The following is a 27,584-nucleotide window of genomic DNA, read 5'->3' as shown; positions in this document are numbered from 1 at the left end:
GGGTGATATCTAAAACCTTGAGGCCTGGAGTTGGACACCCCCGGTGTAGGCCAAGAAGACTCGCAACAGATGTCCGGGACCTAACTAATGTTGGTGCTGTGTTGTATATGTGTGTATGCCACAAAATCCCTCCCATACCTGCTTATATCGATGTGTCTGATGCTTTCTTTTAGTGACACGGTGCTCTGTTTACCAAAATCACTTTTCTTTGCAGGATTTAGTTAATGTGGAGTAGCCCTACTGGTGATTTATTTTTTAGGTAAATACTCTATAGTTTAACTAACAAATGTATTACCCTTTAAGAGCACTTGGTAAGTACAAGCCATATCTTCATTTATAAATAATAATGAGATTATAAAATTTTTCTTTGGAGAATAAGTTGTATAAGCTGCCATCAGCAATCCCAGCTAGCTTTGCAAAAAGATCAGACACTAGACTGTGACTGTTGAGGTTATTTGAGTACAGTAGTTTCCTATTCTCACGTTAGGAAACCAGTTTGAGATGATTTGAGCTCTGAGTTTGTGTGTGGGACAAAGTGGGATGCAGTCATAATGCAGGGCTGGGAGGTGGCCAGATAAATTGTATTTGAACACAATGTTTCCAAGTTTCTCGCTAAGAAAAGAGGAATAAAAGGAAGCCAAAGTTCGTTCTCATGGTCTCAGGCGATGGATGCTATACAGTACAATATATACGCCTATATTCTCCATTATGCTACTGTTGTTTCGGCTGCTGTACTGTCTGTTAACAGTTTTTGAGTTGTAGTTTGAATGTAACTGTAAATGGGCATATATTTCTTTTGAGCCATATCTGCCATTGTCTTGCAAAATCTGCAAACCTTGTGAATGTTTTGGTAACACTCACTGACCAGGCATAGCATCATACGTAAGAGAATCGACAAACAGGCAATACCAACAGGTATATCATATGTGCAATGGTACAGAGCGCAAAGATGTTAGACTAAATTATGGAGTGAATAAAAGATGGTTCGCCCTAACTGGGAATAAGAGAGTATATCTGCATCTCTAAAATGTCACACATTCATATTTGCTTACATGTTTACCTTCAAGCAAACACTTTGCATTTGTACAAGTCAACTTCTCTTTGTTGTGTTTAACAATCAGTTTAATCTTCCCTTCAATCAGCAACAACTGCTGCTTAAAACTTTAATGCCTATCAGTGGATTTGCTCTCCTGTAGCAGAACTACAACTGAACAAACTGCACGTTACTGTAGATAAACAGCAGCTGGATGTGCAGGAACACTGCCTTCACTTAACTGAGCTTCAAATCTTTGTCACGTTGGTTGTATTTTTGGATGCCTCCATGTGTTACTTGAAGATACAGTATTTCTGTGTGTTTGTGCATGAATGTACACATGGGGGCTGTAAACCTGTCAACAGGGAGCAACGGCACTAATCCAGTCTCTCCTTTGTGCTTGTGTGTCCACGGCAGTCGGAGACCCCCGCCATCTCCAACCCACTAGACTCCCTGGCTCCTCCGTCCTTCCCCTCCTCCTCCGTTTAATTCTCCCCTGGATGAGAGGCCACAGACAACAGCGCCACCCTCCTGTCGTTTTCTGCCTCGTCTGACCTGAGCTGGTTCCCAGCTCCTGCTTCTCCCTCGCTTCCTCTTCTTTCCCTCCTCCTCACCTCCACTTCTCTCCCTCATACAGTGACGCAGAATACTTGAATCACACTTGCATGACTTACAAACATGCTGCACCCTGAGAACTCAATCTATGTAAAGACTGATGAAGCAAATCAGTTAGCGTGTGCACGCACGCAGTATACAGTCTAGTAAACATGTGCAAACATGTGCAAACACTTAAACACGGAAACATTTTTCCTGCTTTTAAACTAAAAGGGTAGACATTTAGCATGAAGCTATGCCTGAGTATTTCTAATAAGTATTCTCTCTTATTATTCTCTCATTCATCAATTGTTCTTTTATTTCATGTTTATTTATTTTCTTCCTTTTTTAAGGAATCCTTCCCTTAAAAAAAGATGAAATTTTAGGGATAAAGCAGAAATTTAGAATTTTTCGCTGGCAGATTTTCACAACGGTTTCAGATAAAATGGCACAAATTCTTCAGTTCACTTAAACATCCACTAATACCAAGAACTTGCAACATACTTCATGGTAATTTGATGGATACTTTGACTCTGTAAATACTGGTGTTGTGCAGAGAGTAAATGCTTTAGTTCCTCTGCAGCATTTCAGCCTCGGAGTTAAAGTAAGAGGCAGAAAATGTTTCAATCAGCAGAAGTGACGATGGATAAAGTATTTCATAAGGGAGGTGATGCAAGCTGGACTTTTTTGTAACTCTGGTGTCTTCTCACTGCACTATTCAGAGTTTGAGTTAATGTGTTATGGCAGTTTTCCATATTCGAGTGTGAAGGCGACTGACTTTAATCAAGTCCGCTTGTGAGCTAAACTATAAAGAACAAACCGTGAAAGAGGAGGTCTGTCTCACACCCTGCAAATCATGGTTTTCATTACCATTAGCATTGTTGTAAAAGTTGACCTGTTTCTCACGTGGCTGTAAAATATTATTGCTAACTAAACAGCCACTAGTTGTTAATGTTTGGCCTCGGTGTGGGTAATCTGTTGTATGTTAACCATCATGCATAGTTTAAAAGAACAGCTGGATTTTATTTCCTTGATGATTTTTAATATTCATCTGGCTGTCAGGCGATTCATCATTCAAAAATGTAATCTTACCAGATGATATCTCATGGCCACATCTTAATTACATAATTCCTATGCCGGAATAACCCGTGGCTACACATTACTAACTGGTGGCAAAGCAATAATATCCCCCTCACCCTGGAGGTGAACATCGTCATTTCTCTGGTGCCTCCTCACCATTACGATTTTAGTTGTAATCTCTTACTTGTTGTAATCTCTTCATCCTGGCAAATAAGATCGTCTTTTTATTTTCTCTCTTCTTTCCTATCACCTAAACAGCCGGTCAAACAAGGGCGGGCCCTCTCGTCCCGAGAGCCCCCTGCCACCATTCGACTCTTAGAAGGAAACATTCTCCCTGTTACCTCTTCTCCTTCTTACGCTCATCTCGCATTTATCCATCCACCCATCACTCACTCACTCACTCACACGAGGAGAGGAAGGCTTGAATGAATAACAGAAGTAAAGGATCGCCTGCAAATTCTTCACCCTCAGATAGACGCTGCTGCTCTTCGTCCATTTTTCCTCCTCCTCTTCATTTCAGCCTTGCAGGACGGGAGGAACTGCCCGTTGTAGCCTCAGGAAGGCCCTCAGTGTCACTGTTAAATCCACCTGCGATTTAAAACTGCTGTTGTCTGTGCTTCCACACGACCTATGCAACAACTGACGTAAAAGGAAAAAAAAAAAAAAGATGCCTCTCCCGTTTCTTTCTTGCTCTCTGCTTCACACAAATGTTGTTACTGCATTATCTTTAAGCAAATGTGCAGCTTCAGACAACTGCAGGACACGCGAGACTCCAGCCTGAGAGGAAGGGAGTCTTTGGCCTGGGTTGAAGCTCTGTGACTGTTAGCTAGATAGCTCTTTACATATCCTTTTTATTCAGACGGGGAAAACAGGAATATTTGCCGTGTGAAAACATTCAGAATTTTAAGTCAGTTGATGATTTGCCATTTCTTCTCTTTTCCCCCCTTTTCCCCCTTTTTTTTGTTTGGTTTTGTCTTTTTTCCAGTGGTCACGGGGGTGAGTGAGAACACTCAAAAACAGCCACAGTCTATGCATAAAACTGGCATTAAATGAAAAAGCTCCTTCTCTTTCACCCTGTCATTTTACACGTGTGAGAACCTGTGACCCGTGCGAACCCACCACCTTTTCTACCACTGACCTCCACTGTCAGCGTGATGTGGTGTATTGTATTTTGAACCCAAGCAAAAAACAACCCACCAGCCACAAACAATAATCTGCTATTCATCCCTTGTGCATCTGGTACTCCACGACTGCAAAGTAAACACAACTAAGCATATTTTTCTTCTTATTTAATGGTAAATAGTTTATTATGGACATATCTTATTGTGTTATTCTGTATATGTGTGATGCATCTTATTGAACTTTCACTATCTAGGGAATTTAGTGTATGAAACCGCTGAATATTTAAATTATGACAAAATGAGTATATGTATAAGGAAGTAATGTTTTAAAAACTACAAAAAATATATAATACAATGATGTATATGGGCAACTGCAGGCTGTTGAATACTTTGGCTTGCAGCAGAGGGCTTTTGCTTTTCTTGTCCTTCTGTGTGTAGAATAGCAGCGAGGGGCGGGCTGAATGTGTGAAAGTCCTGCAGCGATCAGGTCCTGCGTCTTGTTTAGACTGATGTGCAGGACTGCTGTGCTCTGTCAAGACATTAAAAACTTCAGTGTGTAATCAGGGAAGTATGTCTTTGTGTCCTTTTTTTTTTTTAAATGCTGGTACATACTGGTGGTAACACAACTATACGGGAACTCGATAGCAGCTAATAATGAAACCACCAGACGAATGTGGACACAAAGTAAAATATCCTTATAGGCATATTCAAAATCCTGGCTGGATTATTCCAACCCCTTACTCAACCCCATCATTTACATATACATCTTCAAAAGCCTTTTCAGACCTTTCAAAAAAAATAACCAAGTGTCACTTCTACAGACTGTTCCAAAGGTCTTTCATAATTTCTTATTTTCCCCTCTTTTCTATCTTTTGGTACTTGGCACAAAAACACAGAGGTGGGACCAAGTCATTGTTTTGCAAGTCTCAAGTAAGTCTCAAGTCTTTATCCTCAAGTCTCAAGTCAAGTCTCAAGTAATGTCAGGCAAGTCAGAGTCGAGTCTCAAGTCATTGGTGTAAAAGTCCAAGTCAAGTCACAAGTCTTAGAACATTTTTTCAAGTCAAGTCTAAAGTCATAAAATTAATGACTCGAGTCTGACTCGAGTCCAAGTCATGTGACTCGAGTCCACACCTCTGCAAAAACACATAATTCGTTCCAATTTCTTTAGGTTAATCTACAAAAAATTCCAAAGATAACAGTTCAATAAAACAATATCTTTACATGTATTAGCTGTAAACTTGGCATATTTCATCTGAGGAAACAGGACAGATGAAACAAAAAGTGTCGCAAGTTTACAAACTACCTACAGAAGATGAACAGTATTTGAAACTCATGTCATTAAGAAACCAGAAAACAAATCTAGCAAAGACCTGAGAGATGCCTATGGCCCTTCAGTTAAACCAATTTCTGTTCACTGAAGCCTCATCAGAAATGGTCTCAGTGGAAAGGTGGCTGTCTAGAAGCCATCCTTAAGGATGGAGGCTGGGAGAAAAAGCTGAGGGATTCCAAGTTACACAAGAAATGGACTGAAAATCAGGGTTAACAGGTCTAATGGAGTCATGAATCTAAATATGAAGTTTTTGGTTCAAATCATCAATACATATGGAAAAGGGTACAACAGTGGGTGTCTATGGTCATCTGTAAAACATGGTGGAAGCTCTGTCATGATTTGGGGCTGCATTTCAGCCAGCTGCGTTGTGAATCTAGTCTAAACGTATACAATTAACAAGGAAAAGTGTTGTCAGATTTTGCTCCAGCATGCATTGCCATCTGAAAAGCATCTGATTAGCAAAGGCTTCATTTTTCAGCATGACAAAGATTTCAGACACACTGTAAATAAAATAAAAACACACACACACATAAACCAATCGTCACATATGGGCTTTCACAAATAGGTTGCAGTTAAGTGGAAAGGTTCCTGCTTCAAGTGATGCCGTATAAAATATAGTCCATTTAAAGGGGGCGTGAAGGTTGCGTACAGAGGGATGCTGAAGATGTGGTCAAACCAGAGGCATATGGAGGACGCAAACTCTGGAGACTGAGGGGCAATGGCCTGATCAAAGCCTGCTGTGACACAGAAACATAGAGGTATGTGTGAAGGACCCGTCATGCTCTTCTGTCATCAGTCTGCAGCCTGGTGTTCCTCCCATCATGGGTCATGGGCTGCATGGACTTGTCTTCACCTTCTCGTCTAGCACAGTACTTAAAGACATTCTACTCCTTAAATTAGGGTTCAGTTTCTTTGTGTGTCTCTCATACTCATCTTCACTCTCAAGGATTTTCCTTATTCATCTAAAAGAAAAGGAGGCTCTGGGATACCACTAACCGTGGAAGCAAATAAAAAGACCACCATTCAGCCTCCTTACAGCCTTGTTTAAGGTTTAAGAAGTTTATTTAGTTTAATAGGAAAATTTCTTGTTGTGCTATTTTGATGCCTGTAACCTGTCTGGAACCCCTTCTTTTGGACCAAATGGGATTTGGACTTTTAACTTTGTAACCTGCCTACCCACTCCTCCAGCCTTGCAGTTAAATTGGTACAAAACTGTAAGGCTGGTTAATAAAATGTCTTTCAATTCTGAAGTCTGCATTTGGGTCTTTTTACCCGTTTGAAATCATCACATTCTTTTGATCAGTTTGCATTTATTTATTTATTTTATAGAATGTGTTTATTTCAAGAAACGATAAAATCAACTAGGATAGGATCCAGCAGATGGATGTGTATAATGCCAGTTCACAGCCACAGTTCTTATAAGATGCTTTATATAATAGCCCTATGTAGTAGAGAGAATCAGATCGTCCCTGATGAGTGAGAACTTGGCAACAGCGGGAAGAAAGAACTCCCTTTTGACAGGAAGAAACCTCCAGCAGGGAGGGACAACCATCTGCTCTGATCGTTGTCCCATCAGGAGATCAGGGGAAAGAGAGGAGATAAAAGCGAGTGAGGGACAGATTCTTTGTAAAGCGCAGGATGAGCTTGATGACATCAGTGTGAGTTTCATGTGAAATGATATTTTAGATGAAAAACACCAGTAAGATGTGCATTTGTTGTTGTTTATTATTTTGGTTAAACCAGATCAACATTTCATAAATGAATGCTCAGAAGTCAAGCATCTACTGTAGTAAAAGAAGCAGAGGAAGGAGACATGAGCAAGAGTTGCTCAGGGGATATTCCCCAACCCGTCGCGACTGCTGTTTTCAGTGCATGTTATTAATTGTATGTCTATATGTCCAATTCAAGCACCACCACCAGGCGTCACTATAGTGCAGCCTGCAGCCTCCATCCAGACACAATCCATGTAGAACCTCACATAAGATTAGTTCCTTCTTCGTTTCTAACCTTTTAGAGATCGAAAGAATCCAAATGAGAATATTTTTATGAAGTGTAAAGTCATGTGTTTAGTTCCCACCCTACTGTAGCTCTGTTAATCTAAACAGCAGTCTTTCCATAGAAGCTGAACCCTCCACCAGCCAGGCTCAGACATCCATTAAGACTGAGTCAGGCTGCAGACATTCACGTATTAATCATTACTTCATTACTAAAAGCATTTATTATAGGTTAGAGATATCATATACGCTTCTAGATGTACGTGTCGGCCTCGAGTACATTCAATTAACTTTGTCTGACATCGATTTTCATGCTGTCGAAATTTCAAAATATGACATTTTTTCCAGTGGCAGAAACAAACTTCCATAAGAAGCCAATTTAGCGGTTTCACCGATAGGGTCCTGGCATTGTGGATGAAGGCTCAACAGAATCATAAAAGCACAGAGAAACAGTAGCTGTTATTAGTGATGATGATACTTATCCTATTATGATGGCAGCAGGTTGTAGTTTCTGTAAGTTGAGTTTTCTTTAATAATAATAAAAAAAAAGAAAGAAATCAAGACAAACCGTTTTTCAATCAGCTTTATTCAGGAGAAGGGGAGAAATATTACTCAAGGGAAAAAAAAATCAGAAGGATTCTGTCAGAAGCAGCACTCATACAAATCAGTTCTCTCAACGATCCTTCATTTTCATCCTACGGTCACTTCGAATTTACATTAAAACTGATTAGTTGAGATGCTAACTTATTTTTCAAATAAATAAAATATTTTCTCTTTGTCAATCTTTGTACTGAATCACAGCCAGTCAGTGACCCCCAAACCCCCGACTCTGGACTAGCACGCATACAATACAAGCTGCCAGTAAATACTGCAGAGCAGCTTCCCCCCCATACACCAGGCATAATGAATATACAATATGTTACACAGGTACAGTATATACACCACCTCTTAAACAGTAGAGACAAGAAATACTTCCTCATTGCCATGTTTCAATGACGCATTTGAAAGGGAATTAGAAAACCTCAGAAATCCACACAGCTGTTATTATTTTACAAGCCCCAGAAAGTCCCCAAACACCTGATGTAGATTTATCTCTTGGTCTTACCCTTTGCTAAAAGCAAAAAAAAAAAAAAAAAAAAAGGGACTGATTGCTAAGAAGCAGGGAAGAATGAGGGAGTCATTTTATTCAAAAGCACCTTTTTATGGCAAAGTGCAGAGGTTTAGGGAAGGTGCTGTTTACTTTCTCTGTAAAGAAACCAACACTGAGTACATACAACTACGACACAGTCCCATCTGACGTTGTATAATATACCTAAAATACCAAACTGCTTTCTACCCAATAAATTTGCCCAATAAATCAAGTGCGCGACTAATAATTTAATGAACATGCCCTTTAAAGCACAAGAAAGAAGATCTCAAAATTCAGAGACAAACATGTATGTGTAAAAACTTTTGCAAAAGTAGTCTCAATGAATTCATTTTTTGGATATGACCTTGCAGTGACCCCTTATCTTGCGCATTAAAAGTAAAAAAGGACACACAAAAAACAGAAGTTGCCTAAATTTAGTCTAAGTGAAAGAAAGGGGAAAAAAAAAAAATCAGCTGTGGTAATTTGAATGATTAATTATAAAGGGATGCAATTTCACAATTCAATCAATATAGTCTCCAATCTCTCTTAAAGCTAGACAGAGAAACTTGAATTTCAGCCCTGATGTTGGGAGTTTTCCCCAATGTCTTGACTTTTAATGCCCAAAGGAGATTTATTCAAGTGTTTTGTAGCCAATACAACTACCAGCTATAACAAATCAGTCCTACTTTATTCCTAATTTTTAAAAAGAGGAATTTCTTTTCTCAAAATCTAGATGGTCCCTTACCTGTAGAAATAATTTACCATCTCATTCGTTTAATCTGGCTAGACTGTGTCTCATCACACCTCCATCAACACTCAATTTAGCAGAATCCTCAGCATGCGGCATGAAGCTTCATAGGATCCTCTCTCTTCAAAGAAGCCATGTTAGAAACACATCTGTCCCACCAGCAGCCAGAGCAGAGGTGGGATAAACGAGAAGCTATGTACAGTTTTAGTGCAATCATACTTATATAATCTGATAGAACTCTACAAAAAAAAAGAAAAAGAAAAAAAGAAAAACCCAAACAAAAAGAAAACAACCCCCACAAAAAAACCCCAAAACAAACCAAACAAAGCACAACGGACGCAATTTTGGCTGAGGAGGAAAACAGTTTGGATTTCACACGTACAGCCTCCACATACGCATGCTCACACAGTCCAGTTGTTAAAGATGTGCATCAATTCGTCATTGATATGTAGAACTACACGTAAATGTAACAGAGAAGAACAGGCTCGTGTTTTTAGTGTCGATTTGTTTGGAAACTTAAAGACCCCGAGACAGCAAAGGCGTGGTTAGGGATAAGATGAAATGAGACGAGTGACCGAGTCTGTGATGAGGTCAGCCAAATACCCCAGAGCACCAGATTACCTGATTTGAGGAAAAAAGATGATGTGTAGCTGCAGGTATAGACATTAAACTATAAGCAACTTCCCCAAAAATTGCAATAACTGCAAAGATGAAATAATGTGAAAAGCAGTCAGCAGCAGCACAGCACCCCAACCACTAATATTTATGTTTACATTTACTTTATCCACACGACTGTTAGGAGAAGATGACTTCACTGCCTTTATAACTGAGTAACTGCTTAACTTCATGGGTCTCTAAGCTCCATCTATGCCCTATACCCTATAAAGGTGATGCCTTTTCAGTCTAACAGGACAAAACAGAAAAAGAAAAAAAAAAATCACAAATACTAACATTTTACAATGTACAAACATGACTTATTTTCAGTGTCTGGAGGAAAAAAGAACAGTACCAATCAGCAACATCCATCTTCCTGAATTATGTAACGTAGCGAGCTCTTGACTTCAAAACTGAACACCGCCTACAGTTTAAAAGCTTTTATGTGCACTAAACCCCTTTCACTCACTTAACTTCACCTTACATCTCACTCCACACTCATTAGTTACCCAACCTGATATGCTCTTTCTGCATCTCCTCTCCTCACTTCACATTAAACACACATACAGGTTAATATTGAGGTTATTACATTCACATGTGATGCTCTCTCTCTCTCTCTTTTTGTTTTGTTTTTTGGCATGTGTACAGTGGATTTAAACTGACATTTGCACTTGAATAAAGTTGCACACAAACAGGCTGTTAATACTTGACAGCTCTTTCAGCACTCTATCAGTGAGGGGACAGGATATACGGCCCCATTTATTGCACATATGTGTGAGATGGGAATTCAAAACTGAGGTGGAAAAAAAAATCAGATTGCATTTAGGAATACTGACCACTTCCTCGCTGGGAAAAGCATCAGGGACAAACAAGAACATAAAAACAAACAGCAAATACAAAATCCTCTCAATTAAGCCTCACACACAGTAGTGCTGACACGCGGAACGGGGGCGGGTGTTTTAATGTAACTGGGTCAACGACATTCGTGCATCTTCGACCAGTCACGTAAGGTTTCCAATATTATGAAGTGTTTGAGAAGATCATCAGTAAGCTACAGACGTGGTAAACTGTAGGATTTAATATTTCCCACACTTCAACACAAGTCCAACATTTCTCATGTTTACACACACACACACACACACACACACACACACCTAAGCAGTCACACCCACATCTCACACCACCAGGATCTTTACTTCGTCCTGTTCGTCAGGCCGGTAAAAGAAGGGGATGCAGGGGTTTTCTCCCAGAAAAGGGGGTGATCTTTGAGCTCCTTGAGGGTTCTGGATCTCCTGAAGCAGCTGCATGATTTGCTGGGCTGTGGCGTCCTCTTTAGGCACCAGGGGCTTGGAGTCAGTCTGGCCAGATCCAGTCAACAGCATCTGGGATGAGGAAGCTTCCAGACCGGCGGCAGGTTCTGACAGAGGGATGTCCTCCATAGCTTATGCAGCAGAGAAAAAAAAAAGGTACAGAACAGTGATGTTATTGGAAATATGAATTAAAATCTATTTTGAAAAAAGAGGCAGAACAGTTGAAGCGCTAAAGGACCACTCTTTCTGCCTTTCAGACTCACACATCAGTGGATAAAGTCTTCCAGGACTATGAGTTTAAAATAAGCTTCACTGTACACACAAATATCCCAACAAAATAGACAGGATCAAACTCACCTACCTGTGGGGTTGTGTGGAAGTGTGGGTATGTTTATATTTGGTCTTTAAAATCCACCTGCTGTAAAACAATCATGATTAGCATAACTGGTTTTGCTTACCTGCTCCAGTGGCCGCATCAAGCTCTGTGTGCGTGTGTGCTTGGTGGTCTGGGTGAGTGTGTTCCTGTCCAACAGGAAGCAGGTCAGGGTTTACTGTGCCCATGCCGGCTACAGCTCCAGTGTAGCGGTTGTACCAGTCATTCCTCTCAGCTACCAGCCTCATCACAAGATCCTGCAGCTCAGCCAGCTTTGCCTATTGGGCAGAAGGGATAAATAGTGGACACAAAGGACAACAATCATGTTAAGTATGGCACACTTTTTTAGCGATGACCAGGTAAAACTTTAAGATGTGAGAGAGAAAAGTGTTCTTAGGAAGAAAGACTTTTGTCTGTGCAAACAATCTTCAAAATCTTAGGCACCTGCATATTTTGTCATGTCATGTCTTTTGTTTTCATTAATATTGCATAAAAGATATTACTGTGACATTCCTTCTGCATTAAAAGACATCAGTACCTTCATCTCCTCTTTGTCTTGGGCCAGCATGCTGATGTATTGCTCTTTCTCTTGATGCTTCTGTTTCATAATAGCCCGCTGACTCTGGTACAGAGCAATATACTCGCCTGCAAAAATATACATAACAGAAATGAATATGAGGAACAAATGATTACATATGAAACAGGACTAAGAACAACCTATAAAACACACACCTATAGTGTCAGTCTCTCCAGACAGCTGGATGCAGCGGTGCTCCAGTTCCTCCACCCTCTCCTTCAGGTCTGCTTTCTCTTGCATTAGGGATGTGAAACGCTGCTGCAGCTTCTCCATTGCAGCTTGCAGGGCCTGATGAACTTCCACCGGCACTCCTCCTTCTGTTCAAGCAATAACGGAAAGGGGGGAAAAACTGTTTACATGGCACGAGAGTAAAAGAGTAAACTGGCACACACACTTGTTACTCCCCAGAGAATTTAAGTCTTTTAGTTGTAGAAAGATCTGCAAAATTGCACAAACACAAATGCTTCTGACCTGAATGCTCATGGCTGTGTTCACAGTGACTGTGTTGACCGTGACTGTGACCGTGCTCGTGGTCATTAACAGGTGTTTGGCTGTGGCGCTGCTGCTCCAGACTTAGGGTGACGCTGGCCTGGTGCCGGGCTGCTATGTGAAGCCTGCGCTCCTCCTCCAGTTGCCTTCTGGCCTCGTCCCTCTCTGCCTCCAGTTGAGCCAGAGCTCCACGAATAAAATCCTCCTGCAAGGCAACACGAAATAGAAATGAGGGTAAGGTCATACTTTTGTTTCATGCCATAAAATTAAACCATATAATTCACCATAGAATGGCACTGGACATAAAAATATGAACTTTAGACTAAGATGTGATATTAAAAAAATAAAAAGACTGTGAACGAAAGAAAAACAGAACATTTGCATGAGCTGGAAACATCTCTTTACCATCTCTTTCTGGCTCTCAAAATCCTCTGGAATAACTATGGGGGAAGACTTTGTTGGACTTTCTTGCAGGGACTGGCTTTCCACTCCATCTCCTAAAATGATATGACATGTACAACTGTTTTTTAATTCCTTAAAAACCTATCACACTAATGAAACACATGGTGCAGCAGCACTTAATGCTTTCCATTTTTGTTGCTAGTACACAAAAAAAACCTGCACTTCTTCATTTTGAACAGATTAGCCTTAATCTGCAGTTTCTGCTGTAACAACATATTATCTGCTTCAAATTAAGAAATTGTGACACTGTTATTTAAAAAGAGACAGGATAAAGCCACTATACTATTATAACTTTAGAGATAATTATTTTTAAATTGCAGGAAATCTCTCACCAAAGGAAAACAAGGCAGAAAGTGCAAACATGTCAGTAACAGAGAGATTACCTTGGTCTCTGGGTGATGTCATAAGAGCAGAGCTGTTGAGCAGCTCTTTCACCTCAGCTTTCAGCTGCTCATTGTCTCTGACTAATTGTTCCAGATGCTCCTGCAGGAAGAGGCAGTAACGAAAAACAATTAGAGTGTGTTTTTGAGAGTGTTAAGGAAAAACATAAATAAATAATAAAAACAGACTGCAGTTTTCCTTGAAGACGGCCAGTATAGATTAGATCATATTAAAACAGTCATGTCAAAATTATAAATTTTTCTATGCATAAAAATACCTTAATCTGAAATCATTTCAAAACGTATTTTCTGCAGTATAAAAACACTAATACCAGCTCTGCCTTTCCACTCCACCTTCTCTCTAATGGCATGTACAGAGGCAACAGAATGGGCCTAACTTAAGTGCTGAATCCATTAAGTTAGGAAACCCGAGAAGGAGCAACACCCTGAAGCATTAAACACGATGGCCAAGCGAACTGCTGCAAAGTGTCCCAATAATCATTAGTACAGCTCAAAGCTGCACTAATCCCCCTCAGAACTATCAGGCCTGACAGATTTACCACAGCAGTTCAGCTGACAGGATGAATATGAACATACTTTATGCTCTATATTGCAATGTATTATTGTACTGAATTCTAGAATCACAACACCATCTACACAGACTGGTCACAGATGTATATATTAAAAAGGTCTTATATACATACATGGGCTTGTTTAAGCTGACTGTGACTCATCTCCAGCTGTGCACGGCCATTGCTTTCATCGTGCTGTAGTCGGTCCATTAGCTGACTCTGCTGCAGATACTGTTGGTGAAGTTGTTCCCTCTCTGAGACCAGGGCCTGGTAGCCAGCACAGTACTGCTGGAGATGTGCCGCTACCTGATCCCTCTGCTCCATCAGACCCTGAGCTTCTGTACATTTCAGCTCAAGCTGGAGGCAAGAAAATAGAAGAGGACAAAGCATGAAGACAAACAGCAAGTGAGTGCATATTCAGCTGACTTTTCATCTGTGTTTGCTTTAGGGGAGTGCTGTGTGTGACCTCACCTGCTCCTTGACGTTGTGCAACTCCTCTTGCAATTCACCCATTCTGCGTGCAAGCTCCTTTTTCACATATTGTTCTGATTGGATGGCTGTAGTCAACTCCATGTTCTCATTCGTCTGTTAGATTGAAGGAGTAACAGGAATTTCGGTTTAAAGACAGACGTGTCAAGCACCACTGATGTCAATCAGATACTTACTAACAAAACACAGCTCTGTTTCAAACAGAGATGGGCAGTAACGCGTTACTGTAATCTGATTACTTTTTCAAGTAACGAGTAAAGTAAGGGATTACTATTGCAAAAACGGTAATTAGATTACCGTTACTTTCCCGCAGGAACGCTGCGTTACTGCGTTACTAAAACCGTGATTTTTTGCGAGAATGTCTCATGACAGTGATGTAAGTGAGTGCGCCGTTAGTGACAACAGCTGTGTGCAGATCAACAATGGATCACATATCGATTGTGGGAGAGAGTATGAGCGTGCAGCGTTTAAAGCGTGGAAGTACTGACCTTACTTTGAGTTTGATTCCATAAAAAGTGACAAAAACATTAGCGTCCATCGTGCGTGGGAAGAAAACTTCTCTTTACAGCGAAAAAAACCCCTAAACTTCCAAGCAAGCACTGAGTGCGCAACGACGTAATGGGAAATTCACAGAGAAACTCGCGGATTCTTCAACTGACCGCAGCACACCTGCACCAGCGTAAACCTCCGCCTACCCCACTCCTGCTTTACAGGTGAAAATAGAGCAACAGGACCGCTGAGTCTTTGACTTTATTTATTTTCTGCTGTGTTTTACTTGCATCTATTTGAAAGAGTGAGTGTAAACACAAAAAATATTTTATTTTATGAGCTGGAATGTGCAGAAAATAGGTTTAAATCTTAAACTAATTTATTCAAGTCAGAGAATGTTGCATATAATTAAATTTTTGCTTGATGCATAAAGTTAAAAGATTAAAACTGATAAAACAAGTAAAAAAAAAGAGAGTTTTCCATTTGATTACATTTTGTATGATGGATTATGCAGAAAAAGTAGAATTGGGCTGAAAGATCTATCGCTTTATCACCTATTCAGGTTGTAAATCGTGTTTTTAAAAAGTAACTAAGTAACTACGTAATTAATTACTTTTGAAAATAAGTAATCAGTAAAGTTACTGATTACTTTTTTCAAGTAACTTGACGAACACTGGTTTCAAACAAACAAACAAACAAAAAAAAAACAACCCAAAACAGATTATGAGAGCATAAATTCAAAGAGAAAAAAGGAAATTATGAAATTAAAGACCAGCAGAAAAAGTAGAATTCTGAGCACTGTGGTGCAAAAATAAGGCAGTTATAGTGGTAACTAAGGGTGTCCTCTAAAAATAAACAGATAGTAAGATTTTCAGCCTCACCAGTTTGACAAAACCGTTCTGTAGCTCAGCCAGCTGGTCCTTCAGTGTTCGGTTCTGGGTGAGAGCACGGCTAATAGTGGCCTTGTCTGACTGAACATCCTCTAGCATGCGTCGGCGGTCCTCAGCCTCCTGGGTTTGGCTCTCCACCTGACGCTCCAGCTCCCCCAGACGCGACTCCTGCTCTGCACACATACGGCTCAGCTGCTCGTTGTCCCTCAGCTGTGGAAGTATTACAGAGGATGATTAACACACTTCAAATGTAAGAGGTGCAATGAAAGCACCAACTCTCTTTGAAACATCCAGAAAGGGAAAAATCAATATGTGCTCCTTTTAAGTGTATATGAAACTATATATGAGTCACATTAACCCATTAAAATGGGTTTGGAGAAAACAATGTGAAGCACACCTGTGCCTGATACTGTGACGTAATGGCATCTTTCTCTTGTTGTAGGGCATTAAGGGCCTCCTGCAAAGCCACTTCATTTTCTGATGGTCCTGAGGACTGATGCTCTGTGCCATGCTGAGCTTCTCTCTCCTGGGATAATAACGCTAGAAGAGAAAAAACACCAATTATCAAGATTTCTAATTCTACTAAACACAAATACTGCAGCTGTGTCACATATGGCCAGTATTTTGAATGCTATATTTGATATGTTTTTAACATATATGCTAAACTAAACATTAAAATAATATTTTACAAGGTTATAAGCAGGAAGACCTGACAATAAACACACAATGGGGCTAATGTTAATCCCGAAACTGCAGATCACTTACTGCAGCCCCATCTGCTCTCCTTCTGACTTTTGTGTTTCTTGATCTTTGCCACATTAAGAAGACATGAAAACTAATGAGGAAAAGGAAGAGGCACTAGATGAGGGTTGTGTGCACTACTCACCTGCAGCATTTCTTAACTCTGCAATGCTGGCCTCCAGTTCTTGCACCTGGTTGATGTTTCTATCCCTCTCTTCTGCCACCAGAGAAACCTTGAGACACACACACACACACACACACACACACACACACACACACACACACACACACACACACACACACACACACACACACACACACACTAATTAGGCTTAAATAATAAAAACCCACACAAAAGAAGCAGCACTACCATTTTCGCTCTTTATTCAAAGCTATAGTGAAACCATAAGCCATGCTGATGTTACTGTACCTGTGTTAGCAGTTGTTCAGTTTTGTCCTTCCACACACGACCTTCTTCCTGGATCTGCACTGCATAACAATCCCTCTCGGTCTTCAGCTGCGCAATGGACTCCATAAGCTACATCATCACAAATGTAAATAAAAAAATAATAATTAAGTCTTCTTTTTTAACTTTTCTATATTGCTTAATCAGTAATGGAATAGGTACAAAATATATTGAATATTAACACAGACAGCAGTCAAACACAGAAGCCAATGATAAGACAAAAGTCCATGTAAACCTGGTGATTGTGCGCCTCCAGCTGCTGCTTCTCTTCCAGCAGTAACTGAACCTGCTGGCTGGCACTGGTAGGATCTGACTGACTTGAGCACTGGAAGAAATTAGTAGGAAAACTAGAATTACTGTCGGCCATACAATATTCAAACACTGGCCTCCTAGACATTGACTCTGGAGTTGTTCCACTACTTCCAGCATGTGGTAGGAGAAAGATGAATTCATACGTGAATGAACTGTGTTTTCCTGGAATTCAACAGACCTGCTGTAACATGAGGTCAGTTATCTCGAGCCTCTTGCGAAGATCTTCTACCTCCAACTTCATTGCGGCATTTTCTTGTGTACTCAGTTTTATCTGCTCTGACAGCTCCGAGCTCTGCTGCTTCGACTCCTCACTCAAATTGCTGTGAACAAACAAATTCAGTGTTTATTTTAAACTCGCCATATCCAGACAAGACTTGGGAAACCTGTTCAAGCCAACTCTTCCATTACAAAGAACCAAAGCATTCAAAATACAAAGACCATATAAAAAAAAATCTCCTCAGGCAAGTCAGGATAAAATGACTTACTTTAGTCTAAACACCTCCAATCTCAGATTGTCTCTTTCCTTTTCAAGCTCTTTGTTGTGCTGAGGACAAAAAATAAAAAAATAAAGACTCAGCAAGACAAAAACATCATAGAAACCTATTAAAAACAACCACACAGACAATACGTGCGATCAGTTAAATTAGGTAACACTGCCTTCTTACGAGTTCATTTATTTGCATTTGCATTACTCATATGCAAGTGATTGCTGGATTGGCTGTTACCTTTTCAAACTGTTTCTGCTGCAATGAGACAGAAGAGAGAGTTCTTTCAAGTTCTGACACTCTCTGCTTTGTTGATTGCAGACGGTTATTCAGCTCCTCTGCCTCAGCTTAACATGCATGCACACACACATACAAGGAGAAAGAGGCACACACATACACACCGTTAACTGCTGCAGCGATAAACCATTGCCAAGTTTATTATTTAAAAAAATAAAATCCCCTCCCCCCAAACACACACACACACACCTGTTTTCTGCCGTGCAGCCTGTTGTGTGTATTGTAGTGCTGTTTGTAGCTCCGATTTCTCAGCTACTAGTATGCCAATGGTCTGGATATGAACCTTGGAAGAGGACATACGAACAAAGAGCACCATTCTTCATATAAGACTAGATAAAGTCAGCTGACTTCACTAACAAGACCTGATTAATGAAACATACAGAAAATTCTAATTTCTCAGAGTAATTACACACAGTAGATTATTTATTCTTGTTAGAGTTAATTAACAATATAGGAAGTGTTAAAAAGGGCAGTGTATGTTGTTGGATAACATTTTATACAAGTGCAACTCAGTGCACTCTGGCATTATGCACTGCCACATCACACTGTAATACAACAACACTATTAAGTGACAAATAAAGTTGCTCCATAGGACAAATTAAATTTATGCATTTGGGTAAGTGAATGTACCTGTAATTGCTCCCGCATGGCACCCTGCTCTTTTGAAAATCTCTGTTCAAATTCTTTTCGCTCCTGAAGAAAGAAAAAAATAAAGTTGATTAATAACAAAGAGCAAAACATTACAATAACAAAGAAAATAAAGAATTACACAGATACAAATAGAAGGTAAAAAGAGGAGAACAAAAATACCTTTTGTAGCTGATCTGTAAGCTCCTGAGATTGCTGTGTCTGCCAGACCAACAGGATATATATTTAAGTTGGGGAAAAGTCTTGTATATACACACTTTTAATCATCACAGCAGTGCTACACAGTGTTAGCCTATAAAACATAACCAAAATTCTGGCACAGACCTCATGTTCATGCCAGACAGGACAATAATAGCACCGAGCACTAAAATAGTAAACCTATTCTGTTATTAATGTTTTGTTAATCTTTCATGTGGTTTTAAAGCTTGGAGCTCTGGTTATATTGCTAAACTCAAAATGCCATACAATCCTACATCTACTATCAGGTTATGACTGCTCTGGTCACAAGGTGCACAGAAAGGATCAATCATGCTGCCGTTGTTAATTCTCTGAAGAAATTTTAGTTAAGCTAACAAAAAAACAAACAAATAAATAAATAAATAAATACCACTAAAACCATGCCAACCATAATTCTTTTTAAAGGTTATGGTTACTCAAGATGACATGAAGAATGCATTAAAATGCATGCACTGATAAGAGTGATTAGGGGCAGAGGGAGACGAGTGTTACTGCAATCACACAAAGATGTGCACATGATTATGCATACACACAGCTTCTTACCAGCTGGTCTAGCTTGGTAGTGAGCTGAGAGTTTGTTAGGTTGCTGGATTCCAGGGCGGCTGCCAGCTCCTGGTTTCGACTCTATCACGTGCACGCATGCATCCGGGTAAGGAAAGGGAAAAGGAAAAAAAAAAAAAAAAAGAAAACAAAAGAGAGGAATAAAGTGCAGTGGCAAAAGTCAAACAAAGAACACATGGGGGGAGGAGGAGGAGAAAATTTAAATGTGAATTATTAACATGGAGGCAAAAATAGCACCATGACAAGTAGTGCATATGTTCTACTAATAATGAGAAGTGGATCAAATAATTAAATAAAACATGTGATGGCTATTAAACTGATAAATGGAGCCAGTTGAGAAGGAGAGGAGCATTCATACAAACCTATTAAAGTGTCACTTGTAAGACCTGCTCCTTCATACAAAGTCTCTGCAACAATATTGCTGGATATCTGAACTTCTACTATACTCCTCACCATAAAGATGACTTACCAGTTATATAAACAATGGGGGGAGTAATATTAGAATACCTTCATTAATCTTGGAAACTCATTTGTTCCACTTGCATGGCTTTTGGATACTACTGCATGAGTTAAGTGACTTGTAATTCAGGCTTTAGAATGTCAAAAACTCAACAAAAAAAAGTTTCTTCTTCTTACCTCCAGTTCTCGCTCACTCAGAGGAGGTGCGCCATCTCCATTCACATATGCAGCAGATGACTAAAAGACACATCCAGGCAGACATTAATGTGCTTCCCACACAGAAAAATATCAGATGTTTTAAGGTAAATAAGCATTGTCAGGGAATCTGTGGCACCGTTTCTGTTGCCATTCATAGGAGAAACTTTAAACGTGTTTAATATAGTGGATGAACTGCAGATAAAAAACTGATTCGTCATCCACAGTAGGACATCTACTTCACCACAATGGGAAACAGCACTTTAGTAAAAACATGACAAGAATTCACCTGAAACGGTCTTAGAAACCTGAGAAAAAGCAATGTTTGTGGTTTGACCTAACAAAATTAAAGTTAAAAGAAGATCTATCAAACTATTTTAGTGCACCAGTTGATGCTGTCAGCGTGCTTCAGACCACTGGGAATGACTGGCGAAACTGAAAATGCTTTCAGTGCATTCCTACCCAGAATAGACGCAACGCTTCCTGATTAAAACGCCACATCGGTGGTGGTAGTGGTGGTGTGTTATTGTTAAAAGCCGAACTCTGTATGAAAGAAGTGTGCGTACCTCAGAGACCAGGCCGTTCAGTTGCTGCGAGAGCTGTCGCAGGCTCTCTGTGGAAGACAGCGGCCTGCAGGATGACATGGACACACACATCAACAAACACTCAGTAGCTTACATGAACCATTTCACTTTATAAGCTAGCATACGGCTACATAAAAAAAGGTATACTGGAAAAAGTGTTGCTTGCTGTATTCATTCTATAAGATACATATATTATAATAATCCATGAGTTCAAAACACACATATATTTTATGTAATGATGTGTGGGTTACCAAGTTTTCAGAACATGGATGTTACAGCAAGTGCCTGCCCTTGAAAATAATCTATTGTCTCCAAACTGTAAACATGTCATAGTTCAGAACAGTCCCCCTTCAATACCCTTCTCTTTAATTACCGATACATAGATATATAATCACGATTCTATGACAGAACCCACCTATTTTCCTCCATTGAATTCTCGTTGCCGTTGGTATCAGAGTAATCCTGCAGGGAGACAAAAATTGAAAGCAGAAAACAGAGAGCATAAGCGACAAATATAGATAAAAGGGAGACAGTCAGCACATTTGATAAAGAGAGGAATATGTGTAATAGAAAAAATAATAATAATAAAAGTCACATAAATGGCCTGTGCTGAAACTGTTGTTCCTATTATAACATGTATAAATTAATACAAATGCAGCAAATGAAAAAGGAACTGTTCACACTGATGCTTAGAATGACAATGCAGTTTTATGGCCGTGTGGTGCAACAATGACAGGACAAAATATATTTTTCAAGACTGAGAAGGAAAGAGAAACATAGGAGAGACACACCTGGAGGTCAGTGTTGTGATCGACAGACTCAGAGTTAGTAGCAGTGTTAGCGCTAGCGGGGTTAGACAAAGGTGAGATGTAATCAGGCTCGCTGTTTGACTCCTCCAGCAGCTGAGCTGAAGACCTCACGGCCTCCACGTCAGCGAAGGTCTGAGGCGACACATACACAGAAATGCACACACGGGTTTAAACGTACAGAGAAGTAGCAGTTTGAGCTGCAAAGAGACCACAACACACGCATAAAAATCACCAGACTAGTGTTCTATCCAAACTTTTACTGTTAACTTTATCATTTCTACATCTAGATGAGTACAGAAGCTGATAAGAAGAAATTAGACTGTAAAAAATGAATAGAAACACCTTTCTAGCAGTAATTAAGGTGTCCCACTGAAAATGAAGTTCCTGTACTGGTGCCCCATTGCCACTGATCCCACCCATTGTAGACTCTCTGAAATATCTGCAGCATGTCTAGTCTATATTAACGCTATATGCAGTTTTGGCAAAATAAAGCTTCAGTTTTCAGTGGCTTTGATCCAGTACAAGCAATAATCTGCCACATAAAGAGACACACACACACACACACACACACACACACACACGGATATTGACATCAGAAACGTGCAACTAGCAAGAATCTGGAAACTATTTATTCAAAGCAATGCAATATTATTTAAAGATCACCAATAATGCTGCGATAAACTGATATATATTTAAAACCAATAACAGGCAGGAATTTATAGACAATTCTTTTTCATGCTTCCAGCTCAACATGACATAAAGAAAACGTTGCAGTTGAAGGAAGGTAAGAATAGAGAAGCAGGGTAAAATATTAAACACCAAACATCAACAACAGAGGGGTGCAGAGAACGATTAAAAACAATCAGGAGGAAACAAAGAAAGAAAAGCCAGGGACAGAAGCTCACCTGACAGTTGCCATAATGAGGGAGGACTATTCCATTGCTTTGACTAAGTGCTTTTAGAAAACTGTCAAACTACAGGAAAAGGAGGAGAAAGAGATTGGAAAAGGGAGAGAAAAATTCAGAAAGTGACAGAGTGGTAAACAAACAAGCACAGGGAAACCATTTCTACAAGCAGGAGGTCTAGAAGTATGCAAGAGGGCAGTAAATGTAGACTGGACTTGTACAGACTCTTTTATTCTGTTAAAAACCACAACAACTAACAAGAGAAAAAAGTAATTTAAACTAAATAACAATTACAATAACAGCTTGGGGAAAGCACAGCATTTTTTTTTTTCAAACGTAGTAGTAGCAGCATAAAATAGTCTGACTGCAATAACTGCACTAAAAATTCAAAGTTTAAGATTTAGCTGACTGGCTGGTGAAAAAAAGAGAGGGTGTAACAGAGACGGAAAAGTTGCATGTGAGGGCAGTCAAGACAGGAAACATGCTTTAGGATAGAAAAGCAAAAGGAAAACGCAACTTTTGTCTGGTAACAACTGGATGTATTGAGTGCAACTCTCAGTTGTATATGTGAAGTGTATGAAAGCATGCTGCAGACTGGAGTTTCTGCTAATAGCGAGAAGCAGGGTGACAGCTGTCTCACGAATGTATCCAAATGCAGGTCAAATGTCGTCGAGCAGACTCTCGCCACATGCGCAACTGCTGTCTGAAAGCACTACACATATTCTCATGGGTACTTTTAATTTGATTAGAGAGCTTTGAAAACAGGCCACAGCAGAAGATGGTGTTCCACATTAATAATCAAAATGACATTACCGGTAAATACCAAATAAATGTTCTTAAAAAAATCCAAAACTTGGTAGACCGTCAAGTGAGCTCAAAGAATGTGATTGTGTTACTTGCTGAACACAATTTGTGCCAGTACTTTTTAAAAATCACCAGAACAAATATCAAAGCAATGGTCTTGTTAGCACATTAATTATGTTTTTTACTCAAACAAGTACAAATACGGTGAAAAACAAGTGAGTAATGAAAATCAGAAAAAGAAAATCCCAGGGAAACAGGAAATTTGAATACCCAGCAGCCACCTCAGCTCAACTACAGATATACAGAAGAAATAAATGAACTGATGGATGAACAGCTGAATAATGAGTCACCGCTTTGAAGATCAGGAATTAATTATTATTTATCAGGTATAAAGAGTGCTACTAAAGCACAGGATAAACCTAAAGCAGCAGCATAGAGTAGAGAACTGGCTGATATTCACAGAGGGATTCTCGGGAGAGGAGACTTGAAAACCTATCATTTTTTAATCAGTGTAATTTTATGATTACTCCCATTAAATGTTCTATAACAAAAATCTGATGAACCTGAATGCTGAAACAAGCAGATGACATAAAGTGTAAACTGACAGGGGTAGAGGACAGTGAGTTACTGATATGCACGCAAGTTGCTACACCAGTACTTTTTTGGATAAGTTATTAAAAATCAGCATATACATTGTGGTATTGAAGATATTGGAAATAGTAAGTGTTTTGAGACAAATAACAGAATATATTCAGCTGCCTATCTAGCCAAACTGGCTACAACTCCAGCAGCTTGGACTGCAGCTGGTGATAGTAGTCAGCCAGTTCATCATGCTCAGATTGCTCCAGGTTCTAGCTGGAATGCTGCTCATCTGTGCAGCAGAACAAGGACTACTTTATACTTTCTCATAAAATTATATATTAGTTCTTGAAATTCTTACCTTATGCTACATATTGCAATATGTAAAAGCCAAAGTTGTGGTCAGGGGCTTAAAAAACACTGTCTCATGTGCAACACTCTTCTTAGGTAAACATGTCTGTCATCAGCGCTGCAAAGGGGTCTAAATAGTTCTACTCTGCTGGCCCTGTGTGTGTATTTGACAGGTGTAAGTAAAGCAAATGCCAACTAGATGGAAAATCAGCCACCTGATCTGATAATTGGCAAAAAGCAATATATGCTCTTCAGCCAAACACACAAATACAACACCCTGCAGCTTCAAAGAGCTAATCATCATATGACCATCTATCAAGCACAAAAAGAGTACGACATTTGACGACAACAACAACAATAAAGCAAACTGTTATGCTTACATTGTCTGGAGAGTTTCTGTCTGGTGAAGGAGCATCATGTTGGCTGGATCCCTTCACCTTTCTCTTCTTCTTGGCTCCACCTCCTTTTTCTCCTCCTACACTAGCAGGGGAGCTCTTCTGTTGAAATTCCTTCAGCTGAGTAGGAAATGGAGAAGAAACCCATAAACGTGTGCAGATGAACAATGTCTACTAATATATATTTATTTTGTCACGTGTTACACAGATAATACCAGGACTCTGCAACTGTCCCCAACTATACATATTAATTCAAACAAATTACACTCAACACCTTGAGCGTCGTATCAAGCTGAATGAATGAGGCAATAAAATACGAATTCAGTGCTCCTATTCCAAAACAATGCACCAGCTAGCAGAAAGATCCGGCTTCAGACGGATCAAGTTAGTAAGTTGCGCTAAACAATGATAACCTGCGTATGATATGCATATGACGGTTAAAGCATGCCAGAAAGCTCTATGCGGGCTCTAACAGCTGTGTAACGGGAACTGCTGGTTGTTGTTTTTTTTAACAGTAAAGCTAAATAGCAGCAAAATGACATGTCACCATGGCCACTTATTCGTGAAGCTTGTGGGCCAGCAAGAAATGCTGAGGAGTGACTTCTTGAATCTGATAAGGCCATCTTTCTGACTAGCCGAAAAAGACACCAAGCCAAAGCACACAGCAGGACAGGGAAGAGGGGTGTCAGCTGTCAAAACACCCCCGTCAGTCCATCCAGCTAACTGTGCTGCAGGGGTAGCTTACAAGCTCGATGAGTGCTTTGTTTTAAAACTACCGTTTGTTAGACATTTTCTTATGAAATTAAATCCTGCAGATAACATAAAAAGCTGGCTGGCTGCTGTGCGACATTCCTTAGACTCACACGTAGCCATATATTCATCAGCTAGTTAGCTAGCTTGCTAACGTTAACTTACCTGGGTTAGCACGTTAGGCTTTAACTACATTTAAATGTCAGATGGAAAGTCAAGTAAAGCGGCCAAGCAAGTGGTGCAAGTTAATCTGCGAGTAAATAAACAGCGTGGGATACTATGCGTGTCTCTACTAACTAAAAATAGTCTACATAATCTGGGAAAGTTAATGCTATCACCAGAGGCCCCGATAAAACATCGGTCTCTCCTACGCAACAGAGCCGCGAGAGGAGCGGAGGATGTCGGACAAGCGACAGTGCAGTACTCGGGCGACGTGTAATGACAACACCCTTGCCCCGTAAAAATATACATAACGAAAAGACAAGAAAACAGAGTTAACACAGACTTGTGTACACAAAGTGGGAACTACACTTTCCGCGATATGTGACTGCGTTGATTGTAAAATACTTTACCTTTTTCTTAGCTGCAGCGAGTTTTATTTGCCTACTCTGGTCGGCCATCCTGCTGCTCTGGTGGTCAACTGAGCGATCCACGTCATCAGCTTGGCGCTCATACGCGTCTCAGCCAGTAGGTGGCGCAGAGCTCAAGCTGTGCCCTTATCATATCATAAAACATCTTCATACAGTTTATGGCCGTGAGCCTACAACCTCACATAAATTAGCCTGAAACATGTTTTTTTTTCTTTTGTTATATATAATATATAAAGTATTATTTTCGACAGAGTTTACGACAACATGTATTAACATTTTTGTTATGTGGTTGTCGGCTGCTCTCATTGTCTGTAGTTGTTGCTACTTTACATTTGTGTTTCTCTATAATTAAGATAAATATAGTCTATTATTTTGTAGGTTACATTCATTACAAAAAGAGAAATGTACCGTATCTTATTATATATTTTGAAAAATGACTTTTTTCTTTCAATTTCTTTTTGTTATATGTAAATTTACCACGGGTGTAATGAAGTGTAGTACTGTGGAAAAAGTCTTGATCCTACCTTACATAAAAGAAAATATGGAATATAAGGAAAATTCTAACAATTCTGTACAAACAAGCTTGAAAGTCTCTATTTGGAATGACCACCTTTATTCTTCCACACAGTCAGAACGCTCTTAGGCTGATTTCTTGTCATTCCTTTAAATAGTCTTAAAGAATAGTTCTTCAGGCTCCTTAAGGGACATTCAAACTATTTACAAACAAATATGAGAAAAAAACTCTACAAAATCTCAATCTATTAATTCATATTAATAGAAAGCGTATCAGAAAGGGGTTTCCATACAACAAACACAAGGCGAAAACAATGCCAGTAGTCGTTATATTGTAATAACCTGTATGAAGGGCTATACTGATCACTTCCTCCTTGATTTAGCAACATGGCTCCTCCTAGTGTTAATTATGATATCCAACTCTCTCTCTCTCTCTCTCTTTTTATTTTTTATTTTTATTTTTTACCAGATTTAACAGTCCAAGTAAAAAGTTTAATTGTATTCAAAGAAAATGACACATTTAACTCAGAATTTTCCATCTGGTTTGTTTCACTGCCCTGTGTAGTTTAAGTCTTAATGAGTCATCATTGTCTTTCAAGTCTACAGGTCAGTTTTGCTTTTGTTTGTAACACAAAGAAAGTGGATATGAATGACACAAATAGTAAGCTGCCTGACAGTATAAGGACCTTATAAAGAATATAAATGCATCTTTTAGATTTTCTTGAATAAAATATAATGAATTCTACTAACAGGAACTGAAGGCTTCTCTGTAACAATATGCCTTTCAGTGCATCAGCATTAGCTTTAAAATGAGGGTATCCTTTGATTAGAATATTAAAATGTTCTGTAGAAATCCCTGCAAAGTCTGAAAAGGGCTAATAAAACATGTTGCATTACCTTAAAACAATAAAGAAAAAGATGAAACACTGTAATCTGATGTTCAGTTGTTTTTCTCCCATAAAACATTATCAGAATTGGAGGCCAGTAAGTAAGAGGTTTTAAATCTAAACACAGAAGTGTTTATGGTTTTTATGGGAAACACTGTAAATAAATAAATAAAACAAATAGACAAAACTTAGCTGCTACACTGATATTTTATAATTTTATGACTTTTCTACATTCTTCCTGACAGTACAACCGGTTTAGTTCAGGAACCTTCTGGAAATATATCAGTGTGTCAATAGAAGAA

At 39.4% G+C, this 27,584-nt stretch overlaps 2 protein-coding genes across 22 annotated transcripts in view; one reads left to right on the top strand and one right to left on the bottom strand.

The window, feature by feature from the left end:
- Positions 1 to 4,396, top strand: part of dnm1a (dynamin 1a) — a 50,258-nt gene extending 45,862 nt beyond the window's left edge. For 6 of the 17 annotated variants that reach the window (XM_026173734.1, XM_026173722.1, XM_026173717.1 and 3 more), the window contains one exon: positions 2,966 to 4,396. In XM_026173734.1, the coding sequence (XP_026029519.1) occupies positions 2,966 to 3,026 (61 nt within the window). In that variant the 3' untranslated portion in view covers positions 3,027 to 4,396. Of the gene's footprint in view, positions 1 to 1,450 lie in introns of all 17 variants that reach the window. The other 11 variants (XM_026173732.1, XM_026173733.1, XM_026173719.1 and 8 more) reach the window with 4 other exon arrangements.
- A 3,324-nt stretch (positions 4,397 to 7,720) lies between these two features.
- On the bottom strand, positions 7,721 to 25,966 carry golga2 (golgin A2). 5 transcript variants are annotated; one of them, XM_026173710.1, is made up of 28 exons: positions 25,865 to 25,966; positions 24,528 to 24,662; positions 22,414 to 22,482; positions 21,491 to 21,640; positions 21,115 to 21,161; positions 20,682 to 20,745; positions 20,098 to 20,157; positions 19,444 to 19,524; positions 18,826 to 18,864; positions 18,646 to 18,708; positions 18,205 to 18,298; positions 17,959 to 18,065; positions 17,719 to 17,777; positions 17,412 to 17,553; positions 17,157 to 17,246; positions 16,886 to 16,993; positions 16,601 to 16,688; positions 16,112 to 16,254; positions 15,706 to 15,924; positions 14,318 to 14,431; positions 13,979 to 14,203; positions 13,278 to 13,377; positions 12,838 to 12,929; positions 12,415 to 12,637; positions 12,099 to 12,260; positions 11,905 to 12,011; positions 11,452 to 11,644; positions 7,721 to 11,124 (listed from the first exon to the last, which is right to left on the bottom strand). In XM_026173710.1, exons 1-28 carry the CDS (start codon positions 25,910 to 25,912, stop codon positions 10,859 to 10,861), a joined length of 3,288 nt encoding a protein of 1,095 aa, XP_026029495.1. In that variant the 5' UTR covers positions 25,913 to 25,966; the 3' UTR covers positions 7,721 to 10,858. The 5 variants fall into 5 exon arrangements, with proteins under 5 accessions (XP_026029495.1, XP_026029497.1, XP_026029498.1 ...); XM_026173712.1 differs by lacking the exon at positions 19,444 to 19,524; XM_026173713.1 differs by lacking the exon at positions 21,491 to 21,640.
- Positions 25,967 to 27,584: the final 1,618 nt, after the last annotated feature.

Source organism: Astatotilapia calliptera, chromosome 7 (assembly GCF_900246225.1).
Source record: "Astatotilapia calliptera chromosome 7, fAstCal1.2, whole genome shotgun sequence".
Taxonomy (NCBI): Eukaryota; Metazoa; Chordata; class Actinopteri; order Cichliformes; family Cichlidae; genus Astatotilapia; species Astatotilapia calliptera.
Note: the sequence above shows the minus strand (reverse complement) of the source record. Positions and strands in the feature narration are given on the sequence as shown.

What these genes read in the sequence shown, in the direction of transcription:
- golga2 (XM_026173710.1), bottom strand. Translation starts at nt 25,912, where the DNA reads ATGGCCGACCAGAGTAGGCAAATAAAACTCGCTGCAGCTAAGAAAAAG. An exon ending in TTACAGATCAGCTACAAAAG is followed by an intron (nt 18,709 to 18,825) that starts GTATTTTTGTTC and finishes TTCTTTCTTCAG; the next exon opens with GAGCGAAAAGAATTTGAACA. An exon ending in TTGAGAGCCAGAAAGAGATG is followed by an intron (nt 12,638 to 12,837) that starts GTAAAGAGATGT and finishes GTTGCCTTGCAG; the next exon opens with GAGGATTTTATTCGTGGAGC.